General features: G+C 34.2%; 1 protein-coding gene across 10 annotated transcripts in view; it reads left to right on the plus strand.

Moving 5' to 3' along the window:
- CEP170 (centrosomal protein 170) overlaps nt 1-14,344 on the plus strand; it is a 91,551-nt gene that overhangs the window by 52,386 nt on the left and 24,821 nt on the right. For 9 of the 10 annotated variants that reach the window (XM_079298571.1, XM_079298578.1, XM_079298573.1 and 6 more), the window contains exons 10-11: nt 7,832-7,981; nt 13,635-13,761. In XM_079298571.1, coding sequence (XP_079154697.1) covers nt 7,832-7,981; nt 13,635-13,761 — 277 coding nt within the window. The remainder of the gene's footprint in view (nt 1-7,831; nt 7,982-13,634; nt 13,762-14,344) is intronic. The other variant, XM_079298577.1, reaches the window with a different exon arrangement.

Here is a 14,344-nt window from a genome sequence, read left to right on the forward strand (position 1 = left end):
GAATTGGTTTAGTAGGCTAAAGTTTAGAAAATAAATATATTAATAACAAGGAAAAAAATTAGATGATGGATCTCTTTTTATACTTATAGAGCTCTTTTTGGAATTGCCACTGAAAGCAATTTTACAAATGTATTAAGAAAGCAAACTGCTCTTACATACCACAAAGCTCACCTTGAATATATGTGGCATAAAATATCCTGTACTGTAATAGCATCAGAAAGACACAACTTTTTCTAGCAGAATAATGGACTTATTGTAGCTAACAGCTAAGTACAAAATAAAACAAATTCAGGATCTTGATTTAATATAGAACATTTTTTCAGTGTTATGTTTATCATATAAAATACATGAGTAAATGGGGCACAGTGTTAGGATTTGTTTTTCCTTCACATCCAGCCTTTATGCTCTTTAGATGGGTTCAATGCATTCTGTAACACTTAGTAATTGCTTTCTTTCTATCACTGAGTTGTAAATTTTCTATCCATTTTATGGTTTTTAAGCAAATCAAATTTTTTTAGAAGAAGGTTGTTCTCAGCAGTTATCACATTAAAAAATCTTCATAGCCCACAGAAAAGGTAAGTCTGTCAGTGGATGAAAGAATTCAAAATTATGCTTCTGCAGTTCATCTTCCTTCTTTGTAGATATAAAGAGACAAAATTATCATGCTAATGACTTTCCTTTTTCAATAAAGCAAACTACTGCCAGTAATAAATATTAATAATTGAATGTGCAAATAATTCTTTGTGTGTTTGGAATATTAAATACTTTGAGGTTATTGCAGTAAATGAAAAGCAACTCAGTGATTTTTTTTGCAAGGTCTTTGGGGGTTTTCTTGGGGGCTCTTTTTCTGTTTTCTGGAGGGTTTTTTTTGTTGCCTTTCTTCTTCAGCAGTTTCATTTTAGGGTATTTAAAATTTGAAATATTTTGCAGAATTACTATAGCAGACATAAGCTTTTCTCTGCATGTGTGGGAAGGGAAGGGATGGAATAGAAATGAGGCTGTATGAGTGTTTCAAGTCTCATCAGGTAACCAGGAAATCTGGAACATTATAGCAATCCATATGCATAAGGAAACATTTGGCTTAAAATTTTCTTTGGTCCCCAAATTTTTAACTTGATTTATGTTACTTTCGTTTACATTTCCTAAACAATAACTGATTTTTTTCATCAGCAAAGTAAATTTAGATTGCAAATTCAGCTGATTCATACTGATCCCCAAACAGAAGACTTGAAAAAATGGATTAAAATCGAACCTCAGTCCATCCCTCTGCCACCTTCAGAAAAACTTACTGTGACCATTGTTTTCAATGCAAGCTCCATATTCTAGATGTTTTAGTCTTTATTTATGTAGATAGATAGGCCCTAATAGTAATGATCTTGTTTTTAATGTACAGTTTATCACCCTGAATTCATTTGATTATAACTGTGCAATAAATATAGATAAAATCTTACTCTATTGACACAATATTGAGAGAGATTCTTCTTTCCTCTTTAAAATTTTGGAATAGTAATTATGGAGAGAAAATTGTATCGGTGTTCACTGTAGACAGCGCATTTTCTAATTTTATTTTCTAGATCTTTCTGCTCATGATGATACTTATTTGTTTAGTTTGACTTTTTTTTTAATATGGGTGTGAATGGGAATCTATTCTGAAAAATGATTGTTAGAAACTGGAATCTCCTTATTATTTTTACTCCCAGGGTAAAATCCATACCACATTATAATGTGGTTAATGTGTTTTTGAAGGAGTGTTTAATTTTGAATGTTTTATTGTTGTTGCTTTAAGTGTTCATAAAGTTTGTATACCAGATCTTGTCTTCTCTGTTGCAAATGTTAAAAATTTATCGAAAATCCTGCAGATTATTATTGTTATAATTCCTCTGGCTATGGAGTTAATATACATGTTATGGAACTGCTCTCATCAATTTTTTCAGTATTATAAACGGAAAAACGACCTGGAAAGAATCAATGGGCAGGGAGTAAGTTGAGGGGAAAAAAAAAATATCTCAGTATGTTTCAATGACTGTTAAAAGAACTGAGGTAGATGTATCTATTTTCAGAAAATCACTTTCAGATCTTCTGTCTTTTCACACTCTCTGGGTTTAATTGCTTTTACTATTGCTTCAGCAGCTTCTTTGAGAGAAATGCCTTGAGCCCTAACAGAGTGTCTTGTTTGCAGAATGATTATTTTATGAGTACAGTGCTGAAAAAGCAGTAGACCACTTGAAGCCTGTCCAATCATCTGAGCTTATAAAATTTGTCGAGAGTTCAGAGCATGTTTATAATCTTTATTTCTTATGAGGAAAGGAGTTTTACAGCCTCTAAACTTGTTTCCTTTTTAATTTGGAATCCTAAAGAAAATAAATTCTTCACAGTAGCAAACAGGGACAAAATATGTATGCATGTAAATATGTAACTGGTGTCTGGTAAGAGGAAGCTCTTAGACTTGGCACGTTGATCCTTTTCATTTGCTTATGTGGCTTTTTTTATACCAGAGCATCTTGCATCTGATTCTATAACTTCGATTCAGAGTTAAAATGACGTAAACAGCTTCTGTGAAAATCCATGGCTATTCACGAGATATGCCCTGCACAGAACACAGTCTGTTTGCCTGGGATGCCTGGGATAAGTGCCAAGAACAAGCAAAAACTATTAAAATGAAACTCCTCAGAAGCAACTTGGTTAAACACAGTTCATGCAGTAGCTAAACACAAAGTAAGCTGAGGCTGAGCTCATCTCACTTTGTGAAAGGTGGGAAAAAGTGTTTGCCTTTTTTCTCTGTGATCAAGAACTGACTTTTAAGGACCAGTTTACTGTGTATTATGAATGCCTGAGCTACCTTCTGTGGGGGAATTGTCAGGAGCTCAGTCTGAACATCGAATGCAGTGTTACTGAGATGATGTGCTGAGACCATCTGATGCCTCTTCCATTTCCAGAGTCCTCTCTTGCCATCAGTCAATCATCCTCTGAGTGTGGTTTATTTACAGTTTCTTCTTTCTTACTACACCCAAACTGTGCTCAAATCCTGAAATCCCACTTGTATTTCCAGAATTTCTCTTTTTTTATATTTGGTTTTTGCTGGTCTGACTCTAGCTCAGTTTCTGAAATCTACTTTTGAACTTCTGTGACAAACAAATATCTTCCTTTCCCCTGAAAGGTTATGAAACACAATTGCTATCATAATTTCCATCCCTATCAATTTAGAATGGGAAATACCTTATTTCAAATTAAGTAATTTGTTCCTTGTTTATTTTGCCAATGACCCTTCTTTAGTGCACCCCTTGTCCCTTACCTTTGCTCTGATTTATTTTTATTTTTTTAACTCTTCGTCTTTGAATTCCCTTTGTCTTTCTTGTTATTGGGTTTTGTTCAGTTCCTTTTATACAGATTACTTGCATTGAAATTAATAGCATTCAAATCATGAGCTTTTTAAAATATGTTTCTAGATAGAATCCCTGACTGTTGTAGAAATAGAGTTATTGAAATAATTTTATTTTTCAAAAACTATTGTTAATGGATAGGAATTGCATCTAGAATTCTTAATATTTATTTTTTTGTTTTCTGTTAATTTTCTGTTAATTACTTTGTATGCTTTTAATTCAGACTTCAGCAGTAAGATTACTGGATAAACTCTGTCAACTAATTTTTTTTAATTTTTAAACTAGATCAGATTCTTCAGATTTTCCCATTCTAATGTACATAATTTGTAGTAAAACTGCTGTAAAATTGATTGAACATATATCTTAGAAGCCTCAAATACTACTTTTTTTCCATTTATATCAATATCTTCAGTAATGATTTGGACAAGGAGCTGTAGTCACTAAGTACTGAATAATTATCATATTGTAGAACTACAGTGTGATCATTTTACACCATGAAACAGTTTAAAGATAAAGCAAGTATAGTGCCCTTATATAACTTTGAAAAGCATCTAGATGAGATACAACTAGAAAAAGTTTTTTCTTTGTCAAAAACTTTCAAGTTTATAAAAAGCACAAAAGAAAAACATCAGCTGAGTGTTGTGGGTATGGGGGAAGAGGTTAGCAAACCACTGTCTTCCTTCTTACTCAGATAAAATGGTTCCTGTTGCCATTATTTTTTTTCTGACCAGTTTTTATTTTAATTTCTTGAAAGTATTGCACATTTAGAGAAAGAAAATTGGCTTCTGTGATTTTAAAGAATCATCTTGATAGTTAATTCTGAAGTCAGTATGTTCACCCGTAGTATCTGTACTACAAAAAAATATTAGTTTTTTAGTCTACTTTAGGGCAGGAGAAGGGAGAGTGAACAAGACCCATTCCTGCTCACTAAAGCTAGCTTGTGTTAGAGCTGTGTTTCAGCTGTGGTGATGAGCAGGTGAACTGAGAGTCATGAGCTGTTGCCACAGGAAAATGTGTATGACCTGCCAAAAGAGAGTACTCTGCTTTCTACAAAATTAGCCCTTGCCAAGGAGATCAAGGCAGGTCCCAGACTTGGTCCTGTAACTCTCGCTGTCTCTGAAAATATCCCAGTACCTTTTGCAAGATTTGCGTCTTGCTTTCATTGTATTAGATAGATTTTGTTAATTCTTGGATTTGATTGAATAAATAGTTTTAACAATTACTGGTTAATTTAGATAAGGTTATATTCTCAGAATACTGGAAAAACTGTTGCTGCTATAATGTGATGGAATTTGGAAATATCTTCATTAAGCTACAATTGTCTTGCCATTAGTTATTGCATATTTTCCTTCTGTATATTTTCAGGGCAAGTTTGCATTCCAACAAGTAACAAGATAGTGCTCTGAGACTTGCTGTAGTTCTAGCCTGCTGTTTTGTCCCTTTATTTTACTGGGTGAACTGGAGAATGTAAATGTATTATCATAAGGATCTTTGGAGGATTTACTTCACTGCTTTGAAATTGAAAAGCATGTGCTAGGACCTCACCTTTAACCTGCTGCTCTGAGATACTTAGGGCTTTCTCAAAACTTTGCACTTTCTCAAAACATATTAGGAGACCTAAGATGCTAAGCTATTATGTAAGATCACTGTTATTATGGAGCACAGAATCCATGGAAAGGACCAGGAAAGGTGATGTGTAGTCCAGCCCCCTGCTCAAAGAAGTTTTGGGGTCAGCCAGGTTGTCCGGGACTTTATCCATTTGGGTCTTCATGCCCTACATGGGCAGAGACTAAGCAAGCTTGCTTGGCTGTCCTCAGAATGTAAAAACTTTTCTTCATACCCTCTCTCATCTTAAATGAGTTGTCCCTTGTCCCCCTGCAGTGTAGCACTGTGGAGAGCCTGGCTGTCATGTTGATACGCTCCCCATTGTACATGGGGGGCTGCTCTTAGGCAGCCCAAAAGCCTTCCCATCTCCCAGGTGATCAAATCCAGCTGCCCCAGACTCTCCCCTGAGATAAAATGCTCTAGTCTTGGCCATCTTGGTGGTCCCTGCTGAGCTACTCAGTTAGACAGTGTCTCTCTTATATCACCTGTTACTCCATTTGCTTAAGAGGCCAGCTGGATTGCAGGTTACACAAAATTACATCAAGAACATTTCATAGACAGGTCTTAACTTTCTACAGCATGTCATCATTCCCATGCCACTTAAAATGTCCTGCTTTGCAATGGAAATTGTTTCATGCTTTGTAACAGTAGTTATTTTTAAACATCACCACCTCAACTTACACCATGTTTGTGTCTGTTCTTCATTACAGCCATGCAAGAACCCCATGAAATGCTGCAGATTAGTGGGGTGCCTATAGATTTTCTCTGTCAATATTCAGGTTTTCTGCGAAAATTTTCATCCTGGTTTTTGTTCTGTAACTTCATGAAACTTGGAATAATCAGGATAAAGCAATGCAATCTTATCTCTTCTGATATCTCCACTGTATAGAGAGAAGGAACAATAGGAGTGCTATTGCTTGGGTCTTAGTGATACCCATATTACTTTTCACAGGAAAAAATAGGCAATATTCAAATTTGGTTTTGCAGTAATTTCAGTAATAGAAGAACAAGATTTGCTTGAATATGAGTTCAAGAAAAGGTAAGACTGAAAGAAGTGTTATTTCTGATACAAATAAAGAAATTTGACATGGTGATTGAATGTGCTGTCAGATAAAATGAAGCAATTTACAGGCAGCAATTTGCTGCTGTAGTCCCAATTAGATATCAAAGTGTGGAATTCATGTTTTCCTTCTGGTGCTTATTGATAATACCAGAATTCTGTTTGATTTAAAAGAACATGTAAAATTCTGTAATCAGTGAAACTATGGCAAAGAAAAAAGAAAAAGTCTCTGCAGAGTAGATATTTTCAAAGAAAGGTGTTAGTGGATAGTAGCTGGTTTCTGTCTTCAAAAATTGCTACAACTGTAGACATTAAAAATATATCATGAAAGCAAAAATTTAAGTTTTAGCACTCTAATTTTCTAAAAAGAAAGTAAATATTTTGTAAATACTGTTAAGCAACTTCTAATCTGGAGATTCTCAATATGATTTATGTATGAATTGAAAATTCAGGTAGCACTGCCTGAATTTTAAGATGTGAGGAAAGCAGGCTATTCTCATGACAGCATAATACAAAAATGCATTTGAGAAATTTTCCTCAGGTCTAAATGTAGTAATGCTGTAGCAAGGTCTACCTTTACACTTAGAAGAGCATATGGAGTTGAATGTCAGGGTGCTTATTTTTTCCTTTGTCTGCTTCTTAGAAGCTGACAAAGTTATGGTTTGTGGCCATCTAGTGGTGAATCCATGCTGAAGACACTAACCTTGTTCAGAATTGTAATAAACCAATCCTCTAGATTTGCTGTGCAAAACTGAATTACGGCACATTTTAGGAGAAAAAAGAATTCTGTACACCTTTTCCTATTCTGCACTAGTAGTGTTTGCTACTGGAGGATAACATCTGTGAAGATGACAAAACAATTTTTGATGTTAACTGTTACTTTTTGGCAACCAGTTTTAATGTATGTGGGAGATTCATTTTATTGTGTAATTTTTAATGTCTAAATCCCTAGGAGTAAAGTAGTTAATCATAAATTTGTAAATTTTATAAATTAAATATTTCCAAGATACAGATATTCTCTAAAATGTCTTTGATTATATATTCATTCTGAAACCAATTCATATTCCCTGTTTTCTATGACTCATGAGAAATTTGACAAACAGTATGGTAATTCTCCTAAAGTTCTTATTACTAAATTGCCTTGGTAATAATGTTTTTCTAGTATTTTTTTCTGAGCAGTGTTTTTTAAATGTCATGGGAAAATTATTCTGGCATAAGCAGAAGAGATTAATATAAGCATCATTAGGAAACAGAGAGTAAAAGAGCTATGCCAAGTCACGTCTTGGATGAGATGAGTCTGCATGATTCATGAGACCTGGAGGACTTTAAACATCTGCCAAGTCTCTAACAGTTGAAAAGCTGAAATTTTGTTTCTATTAGAGAAATAATTCAATAAGCATATTAATAGCAAATGCAAGAATTTATATTTCTTGTTCCTATTAGATAATAACAAAAATCTGAACTTTTGGTGATTCTAGTTATTGGGTTTTTTGCTTTTATCTTTTGTTCCTTTCATCAAAGTGTCATTTTTTCATATCTGACCATTCCAACTAGCACTTATTTGAATTTCCACAGTGTTAACATAGAATTCCACTTTTTTTTTTTTTAATTGCTGTAGATTTTTCTTCTATTTAATTTGTAGATTGCACTAAGGTGACAGATAAGTATAATACAATAAAATCTATTTATACTCACTATTCAGCATGCCACCATCCATCCATTAACATTGAACATTTTATCAGGATGGTATTGGGTTAATGAATGTAATGATTTGTTTCATTTTCAGGTATTTGGAGTGGATGACAGCCAGGATTATAATAGGCCTGTTATCAACGAGAACCAGAAAGATTTAGTAAAAGATTGGGCTATAAATTCTGCTACAGTAGTGCTGGAAGAAAAAAGACCACTGAGTACAACTGGATTTCTTGACACAGAGGTAGAATTTAATTTTTGACGGTCTTCTTTTTTCTTCCACTAAAAGAGAGCACTAAGAACTGACCAGTAAGTGTTAAACAGGAAACAAAATCTTGCCTGGAAAAGATTAACTCCAATCTATAAGTATTTCATTTCTCCTAGGCCTTTATTGCATTATCAAAGCTTCTCTGTCAGAGATAGGCATAATTCATTACAGAGGTGTTTTAAGACTCGGCTGCCTTCCTATGTGCACTGACACCAGTGTATTGGAAATGTAGCAGAAGTTTGCACACTCTATGCTTCATGTAAGTTCTTCAGCAGAATGAGGAAAAGCTGGTTACGCTTTATAGCCCAAAGCAAGTAACGATATTAAAATTCAGAAATGAGATGTGTGCACTTAATGCATGATACAAAGTCATCTAGGAAAAAATAGTGGATAGTACTTTTCAGATTTTTTTTTTCCTGAAGCCAGAGGACTTTAGGGTTTTACATTTGTGGTTTAAGTCCTGCCGCTCATGGCAAGTCACTTGCATTAGTTGATTCAGACACAGTATAACTTCATCAGTTGGTGAAAGATTAAACAGAGGAAAATGCCTGGCTTTATATATGGCTTAGAATATGCACATAAGCAAGATATTGGTCATATTTCATACTAAAATCTCGGGAGCCATTCTGATATCATTGTGATGGATAAACTAACCTGAAATATGTCTGCAACAGAACAGGATCACAATGGAGCAGAATCAGCTGGGAACAGTAATGAAGCACATAATACGTCTACTTCCCTTGGCAAACTGTTTCTGAAGTATCATCCTTTAATTTAGCAAACTCTATAAATAAGCAATTTTTTGGAAGTTATCAAGAACTTAAAGTATTACTTAGTGTTCCTGCCATGCAAATACCTTGATTTTAGTATCTACAAATCTTGTCTCCTAGAGATGTGTTTTCTCATGGCTGTATTTTAGCTACTGCAAAGCCTTGAGACACTAAGTATGTCACTGTGTCTAGATTAGTACCTTTGACTAATTTTTCTAATGCTTCAGCTTCAAGTGAAGTATTGCCACACAACATAGGCGTGTCCTCTGGAAGGTTTTTCACCTTGCTGCTTTGCACAAATCTATAACCATATTCTTTCTCTCCTTTTTTAATTTTTTTTTATGCCTTTTACAGCACTCAGCTCTTCTGTTCCTTGTTGGTTTTCAAGAGTATTGATATTTTTCCACTTTTACAATTCCATAAGAAGAAGAATATATGATTTATTTTATGAACATGATTGAGCTTTTCAGGTGTCAGCTTTTCAAATAAAAGGTTTTGTTTTTAGATGACTGAAAACACTTCTGCAATCACACGGCGGGTGTAAGAAACCTTCTGGCAATGACATACTAAAACTCACTTTGATTTAGGTGGATATTACAAGAATTATACTGTTTTATTACTGTGACTCCTTTGCTGCATTAAAAGGTCTTTATATAGTGGGAGAGAATAGGTTATAAGTATAATTTAAAGTATTACAAGGCATGATGATGGGGGGGAAAAAAGGGCATTTATTTCCTAAGTCAAGGGAAAAAGCTGACATAAGCAATGTGAATAAATCAAATATTAGTGTAAGAGTGGAGGACAGATGAAGGTCAAAGAAAGCTTACTAGACAAAAGTAGAAGTTGGTTGATATGTAGAAAAAAAAAGGTAGATCAGAAAATTAGAGGTGTCTTTTATAGGGAAATAATGGGAAAACAATCATGAGGATAATTACTGAGAGAAGATTGTTATATTTAAAATCTTATTACCACAACTTGCACTCAGTAGGAAAGGGAGAGGCAAATGGATTTGATATGTAAAGTATATGGGTCATGTTCTCATATACAAACTTTTCTGGTCATGGGTTTTGGAACACTTACTGCATTACCAAGCTGCAGATCATAGATTATAAACCTTATTGAAGATCTTGGCTAAATAGTTAGGTAATGTGAGGGTAGCTGAGTGTTCCACTTTTGCATCCACTCAGATTGTGGGTGGGCCTTATTCCATTACAGTTATTCCTGTACATGATTAGCAGAATGAGGTGAATTCAGAACATGATTGGCATAGAAAAAGCAAAGAATAAAAATCTAAGATATTTCTATTCAAGAGGATGGAAAAGATGGCCTGGGAAATGATAAACCGTTTATAAAAACAGTTTTGCAGAATCACAGAATAGTTAGAAGACACCTCTGGAGACCGTGCAGTCCAACTCTGTTGCCAAGGCAAGACAGATCATCTAGATTCACTTTGGGGGGTGAAAGCTTATTCTGAACTTAAATATCTTAGCTTTACAGAGCTTTTGAAGTAGCATTAATGAAAGGTGTGGAAATGTTTTTCTTGTTCAGGAAATTCTCAGCTTTTTCTTTGATACAACAATCTTTGAATATTTTTGAGTAGTGTGTGTCATAAAATAAAATAAAACACAGAGTAAGTATCTTGACACAATTGGACTGAACCTGAACACACTGGTTCTTGCCTTTTCAATGATTCCATATAGGCAATGAAAATACTAAAGCCATCTATTAAAGTATTTAAGTGTTTTTATTTTCTGTATTATAAGCGGCCACTTGCCAACCAAGGTAAGTAGTATGATTAAAGAACAAAAGTTAAGTAAATGGAGAACAAAGAGAATATTGTTGTTGTTATTATTATTTGTTCTTACCCTATGAGTTTGATTAATAAAAATACTGTAGTATTTGGGCTATAATCTATAAATCCAACTTCCATTTAATTTTCAGTGGTCAGTTGTCTGTGCTAAACACAATTCTTAAATAGTGCTTTATTAACATTGTGTTTGATAGGCTCTGGTTTATGGTCAGTTTGGGGTTTGTTTGGTTTTTTTTGTAAGACTAAAGCTCCATTAGAAACCTGATTCTTCATCAGTGCCATTGACTACAATGTTCCTTTTTGCTGTTTTGAATGCCTACTTTATGTTTTTCCTACTGAAGATCAGATAAATAATACTACTGAAATTCTATATATTGAATAATTTAATTCATGTAAATATCTGCTATATTACTTCTAAAAGTGGAGTATTTAGAGGCTGTATTTCCTTTTGTTTGTCCTCTCAAAGTACTCTATTATACTCCATAGAGAACCATTCATTTAGTATGAAGTTTGATACTTTTTGTTTGAACTAGATGCTATACTGAAATGTAGGCTGATGTATCACATTATCACAGGGCTGTGGAAAGGCAAATAGGACCTTTGAATACCCAGGAAATATATTATCAGTAGAGAAGGGCACTGTTATTGCCATAATGAAGCTTTCCCTGTAAAAATAGCACTAGAATTGTTACCATTCTTCATCAAGAGAGGTGCATACAAGTCTAGTACAAAGTCTACTCAGATTATTATGGGAATGGAGATTTACCTTACAAGAACATATCAGTGCTGTTGAATTAGTAATAGCTGAGATAGGTGCAATTGCTGGATTTATGTATAAAGGGAGTAACTGTAACAGAAGAGAAAAAGAACTGTTTAAGATAGGTGTCAGTGTTGTTCCAGGAATAACTTGAAGACACTGGCTGTAAATAAATCATGTATGGAAATCTGTAAAAGATCATTACCCCAGAGACATATGAAGCAGGTAGAGTGAGGAGGGAAGAACTGCTTCCAAGACAGCAATTTATGAAAAGATTAAATAATACAATTCTTGCAACTTGAACTGACTGGAGTTGTGTGTCTGAAAAGACATTTATTTTTTTATTGATTTTATTCACCTTATTGAAATTTATTTTAAAAAAACTATTATTCTGCTCTGAAATGCCAAGAACTAGAGATGCTTTCAGGTATAATGTGCGTGAGCTGTGGATTTTTTTCAAATATGGAGCCTGAATCTCTAAATCTTGAGGCTGAATAATAAGTCCACAGAAATCCATTGGTACATTTTCAGAAGATTTCTTACTCCTGTTGACTTTGTATGTGAGATAAGCAATAGAGAAAGTAGATTTTTACAAGAGGATAAAGGTTGATCTCTCATAGGTAAACCCAGCTTTTCTGAAATACAAGGAAATTGCTCTTGGTATTCAACAGAAGATTTGGAGAATTGCTTACTTGAGAGCCTGTGAGATGGAAATTGATATGGATTATAGGAAGAACATTAGGATAGCTGAACGTGACTTTTTAGATATGTGTTTTATAAACCCTACACCTTCTGGATGTGCTTAAACTTCTATGAAAAGAAGCTGCCTATTTTTGTTGTTTGTACTTGTATACACAGAGAGCTGGCAAAGCACACATTTACATTTACTGCTATGTAGAAACCATTTTTGGCAGTAATTACATTCAGGGAAAAATAATTTATCATGCTACTTTGCTTCAGTTAATCTGCAGAATCTTAGTATGTTTCTCCATTGTGAAGTATAATTTAGGTTTCTGACACATACCTGTGCCTCTGAAATTGATCAGGTGGTACAGAAGGAACTAGTTGAAATTTTCTGTTACAAAGATGATTGGGACATCTATTGTGTTTGGATTAGGCTATAATTAATTGTTTTATTGGATAGTTCACTAGTACCAACAGGAAAAGAAAGATTAGTGATAAGAAAGAAAAATGAGGGCTTGATATTTGTCAGTGCATAAATGCTGTGTGTGTTTTGTAATATTCTTGCTGGCATCTTGCATTGTCTTCAGAAATGCCCATAAATAACAGAGACATTGCCTTCCTTTGCTGTTGTTGGACTTGAATTTTATAACATTTTGATTCTAAAAAAATAATTCAAAATGTGGAAATTAGTAAAATAGTTCAAACAAAAAAGAGTAGTCAAGGCATTAGGCAAAAATCAGCATTTTGAGCAGAAGTGTGAAGATTTGAAGATGCAGCAGGGCTGGTGATGTTTTTTGGAGATGCAAGCTAGAGAGACTGTAAGATATTTGATAAGCCAGTAACATTGCACTATATTTAGAACTCGGGTTTTGAAAAGATACTGTAGTAAAAATAGATTATTTAATTCTATGCTTTTCTTGCATTTTAAAACTTTTCAAGATTTCAAAAGTCTTGCTATCAAGGCAATAATTTCCATTCTGGTTTAGGTGCCAAAAAATAGTAAAATATTGATAACATTGACTTTGCTGTTACCCAGTAGGATGGTTTTAAACTAATCTTTACTTCTTTTTCTGTTTAGGCCAAACAAATAATCTGAGCTTCCTTTCCTTTCCATTATAAGTTATCTTATTCTTTCAGTCCTTAAGGTATTCTTTCTGTAATGAAGTAAATACAATATTTCATCTGGACAAGAGGGTCTTCTAAACCGGTAAAATGTCACTTTCTTGTCTTCCTGAAGCACATTTTTAATTTTTAACACACCCCCACCCCCCATGTACTATTCCTGCACTTCTGAGCTGAGGACTGAAACAAGCTGATCCTAGAACTAGCACATGTTATGATGTATTTTATATAGGTTCTGGTATTTAAAAGTTCACTGCACTAGGAACTGTTGTTTATTTGGTACTTATTCAGCAGCTATTTAGATTTTGTTTATCATTTGCCATTCTAGAGCTGGGAGCTCTAAATTTTATTGAGGTAAACTATTTTTTCCAACTTCCTCCAGGAAAATAGTGTGTGACATATCCATACAGGAAAAAACCTGGAAAGATTGCATGGTCTTTATCAAGCAGTTATGATTTTTATTCTGCTTTTGTTTTTGTTTCTTAGGAAGGTTCTACTAATCCTGGAAGTAAACGTTGGGTATCCCAGTGGGCCAGTTTGGCTGCTAATCACACACGTCATGACCAAGATGACATGAGATTGGAGTCCTCTGTGCCTGCTCCATTAGAAAATGGTAAACTGTTCTTGTTGTTATAATTTGTGCTGAAAAACATGTGAAAGGGAGAAAAGGATGATTATGTGCTGTACTTAATCAGCTTTTTTACTCATAATGCCTCATTTTCACATGAAATTCTTCTGTTCCATTGAGCAGAAACAAGCTCAGCAATAGGAGTGTCTGCATGGATGTTGAATGCCAGTATTACACTGAATGTTACTAAAACATGAGAGTTTATAAACTGTTTCATTTTAGAGAAACTTTCACTTAAATGCAGTTTGGGTTGGTCTGCATAGTATGTTTCTTCCTTTACGTCTTTCTTAGTCTAAATTAGACTTCAGTGTAATGATTATTAAACAATCCAACCTGAGAGACTTCAGCTGAAACATAGCATCCTTCCTTTGCCTCTTGGAAATATAGACCTTTTATTTTTCTTGAAAAACCCAGAAACTTTGTCTTAAGCAATGAACAACCTTTCCCTTTCTGATTTTATTCTTTAATATCTGCAGTCTTTACTATAAACAAGTTACTTGCCTTACTTCTCTTCTGCTTTTTTCTTCCTGCCAATTTCACTTCAGAAATTGTGATCATCTTTGGGAGA

Source organism: Erithacus rubecula (genome assembly GCF_903797595.1).
Source record: "Erithacus rubecula genome assembly, chromosome: 2".
NCBI lineage: Eukaryota > Metazoa > Chordata > Aves > Passeriformes > Muscicapidae > Erithacus > Erithacus rubecula.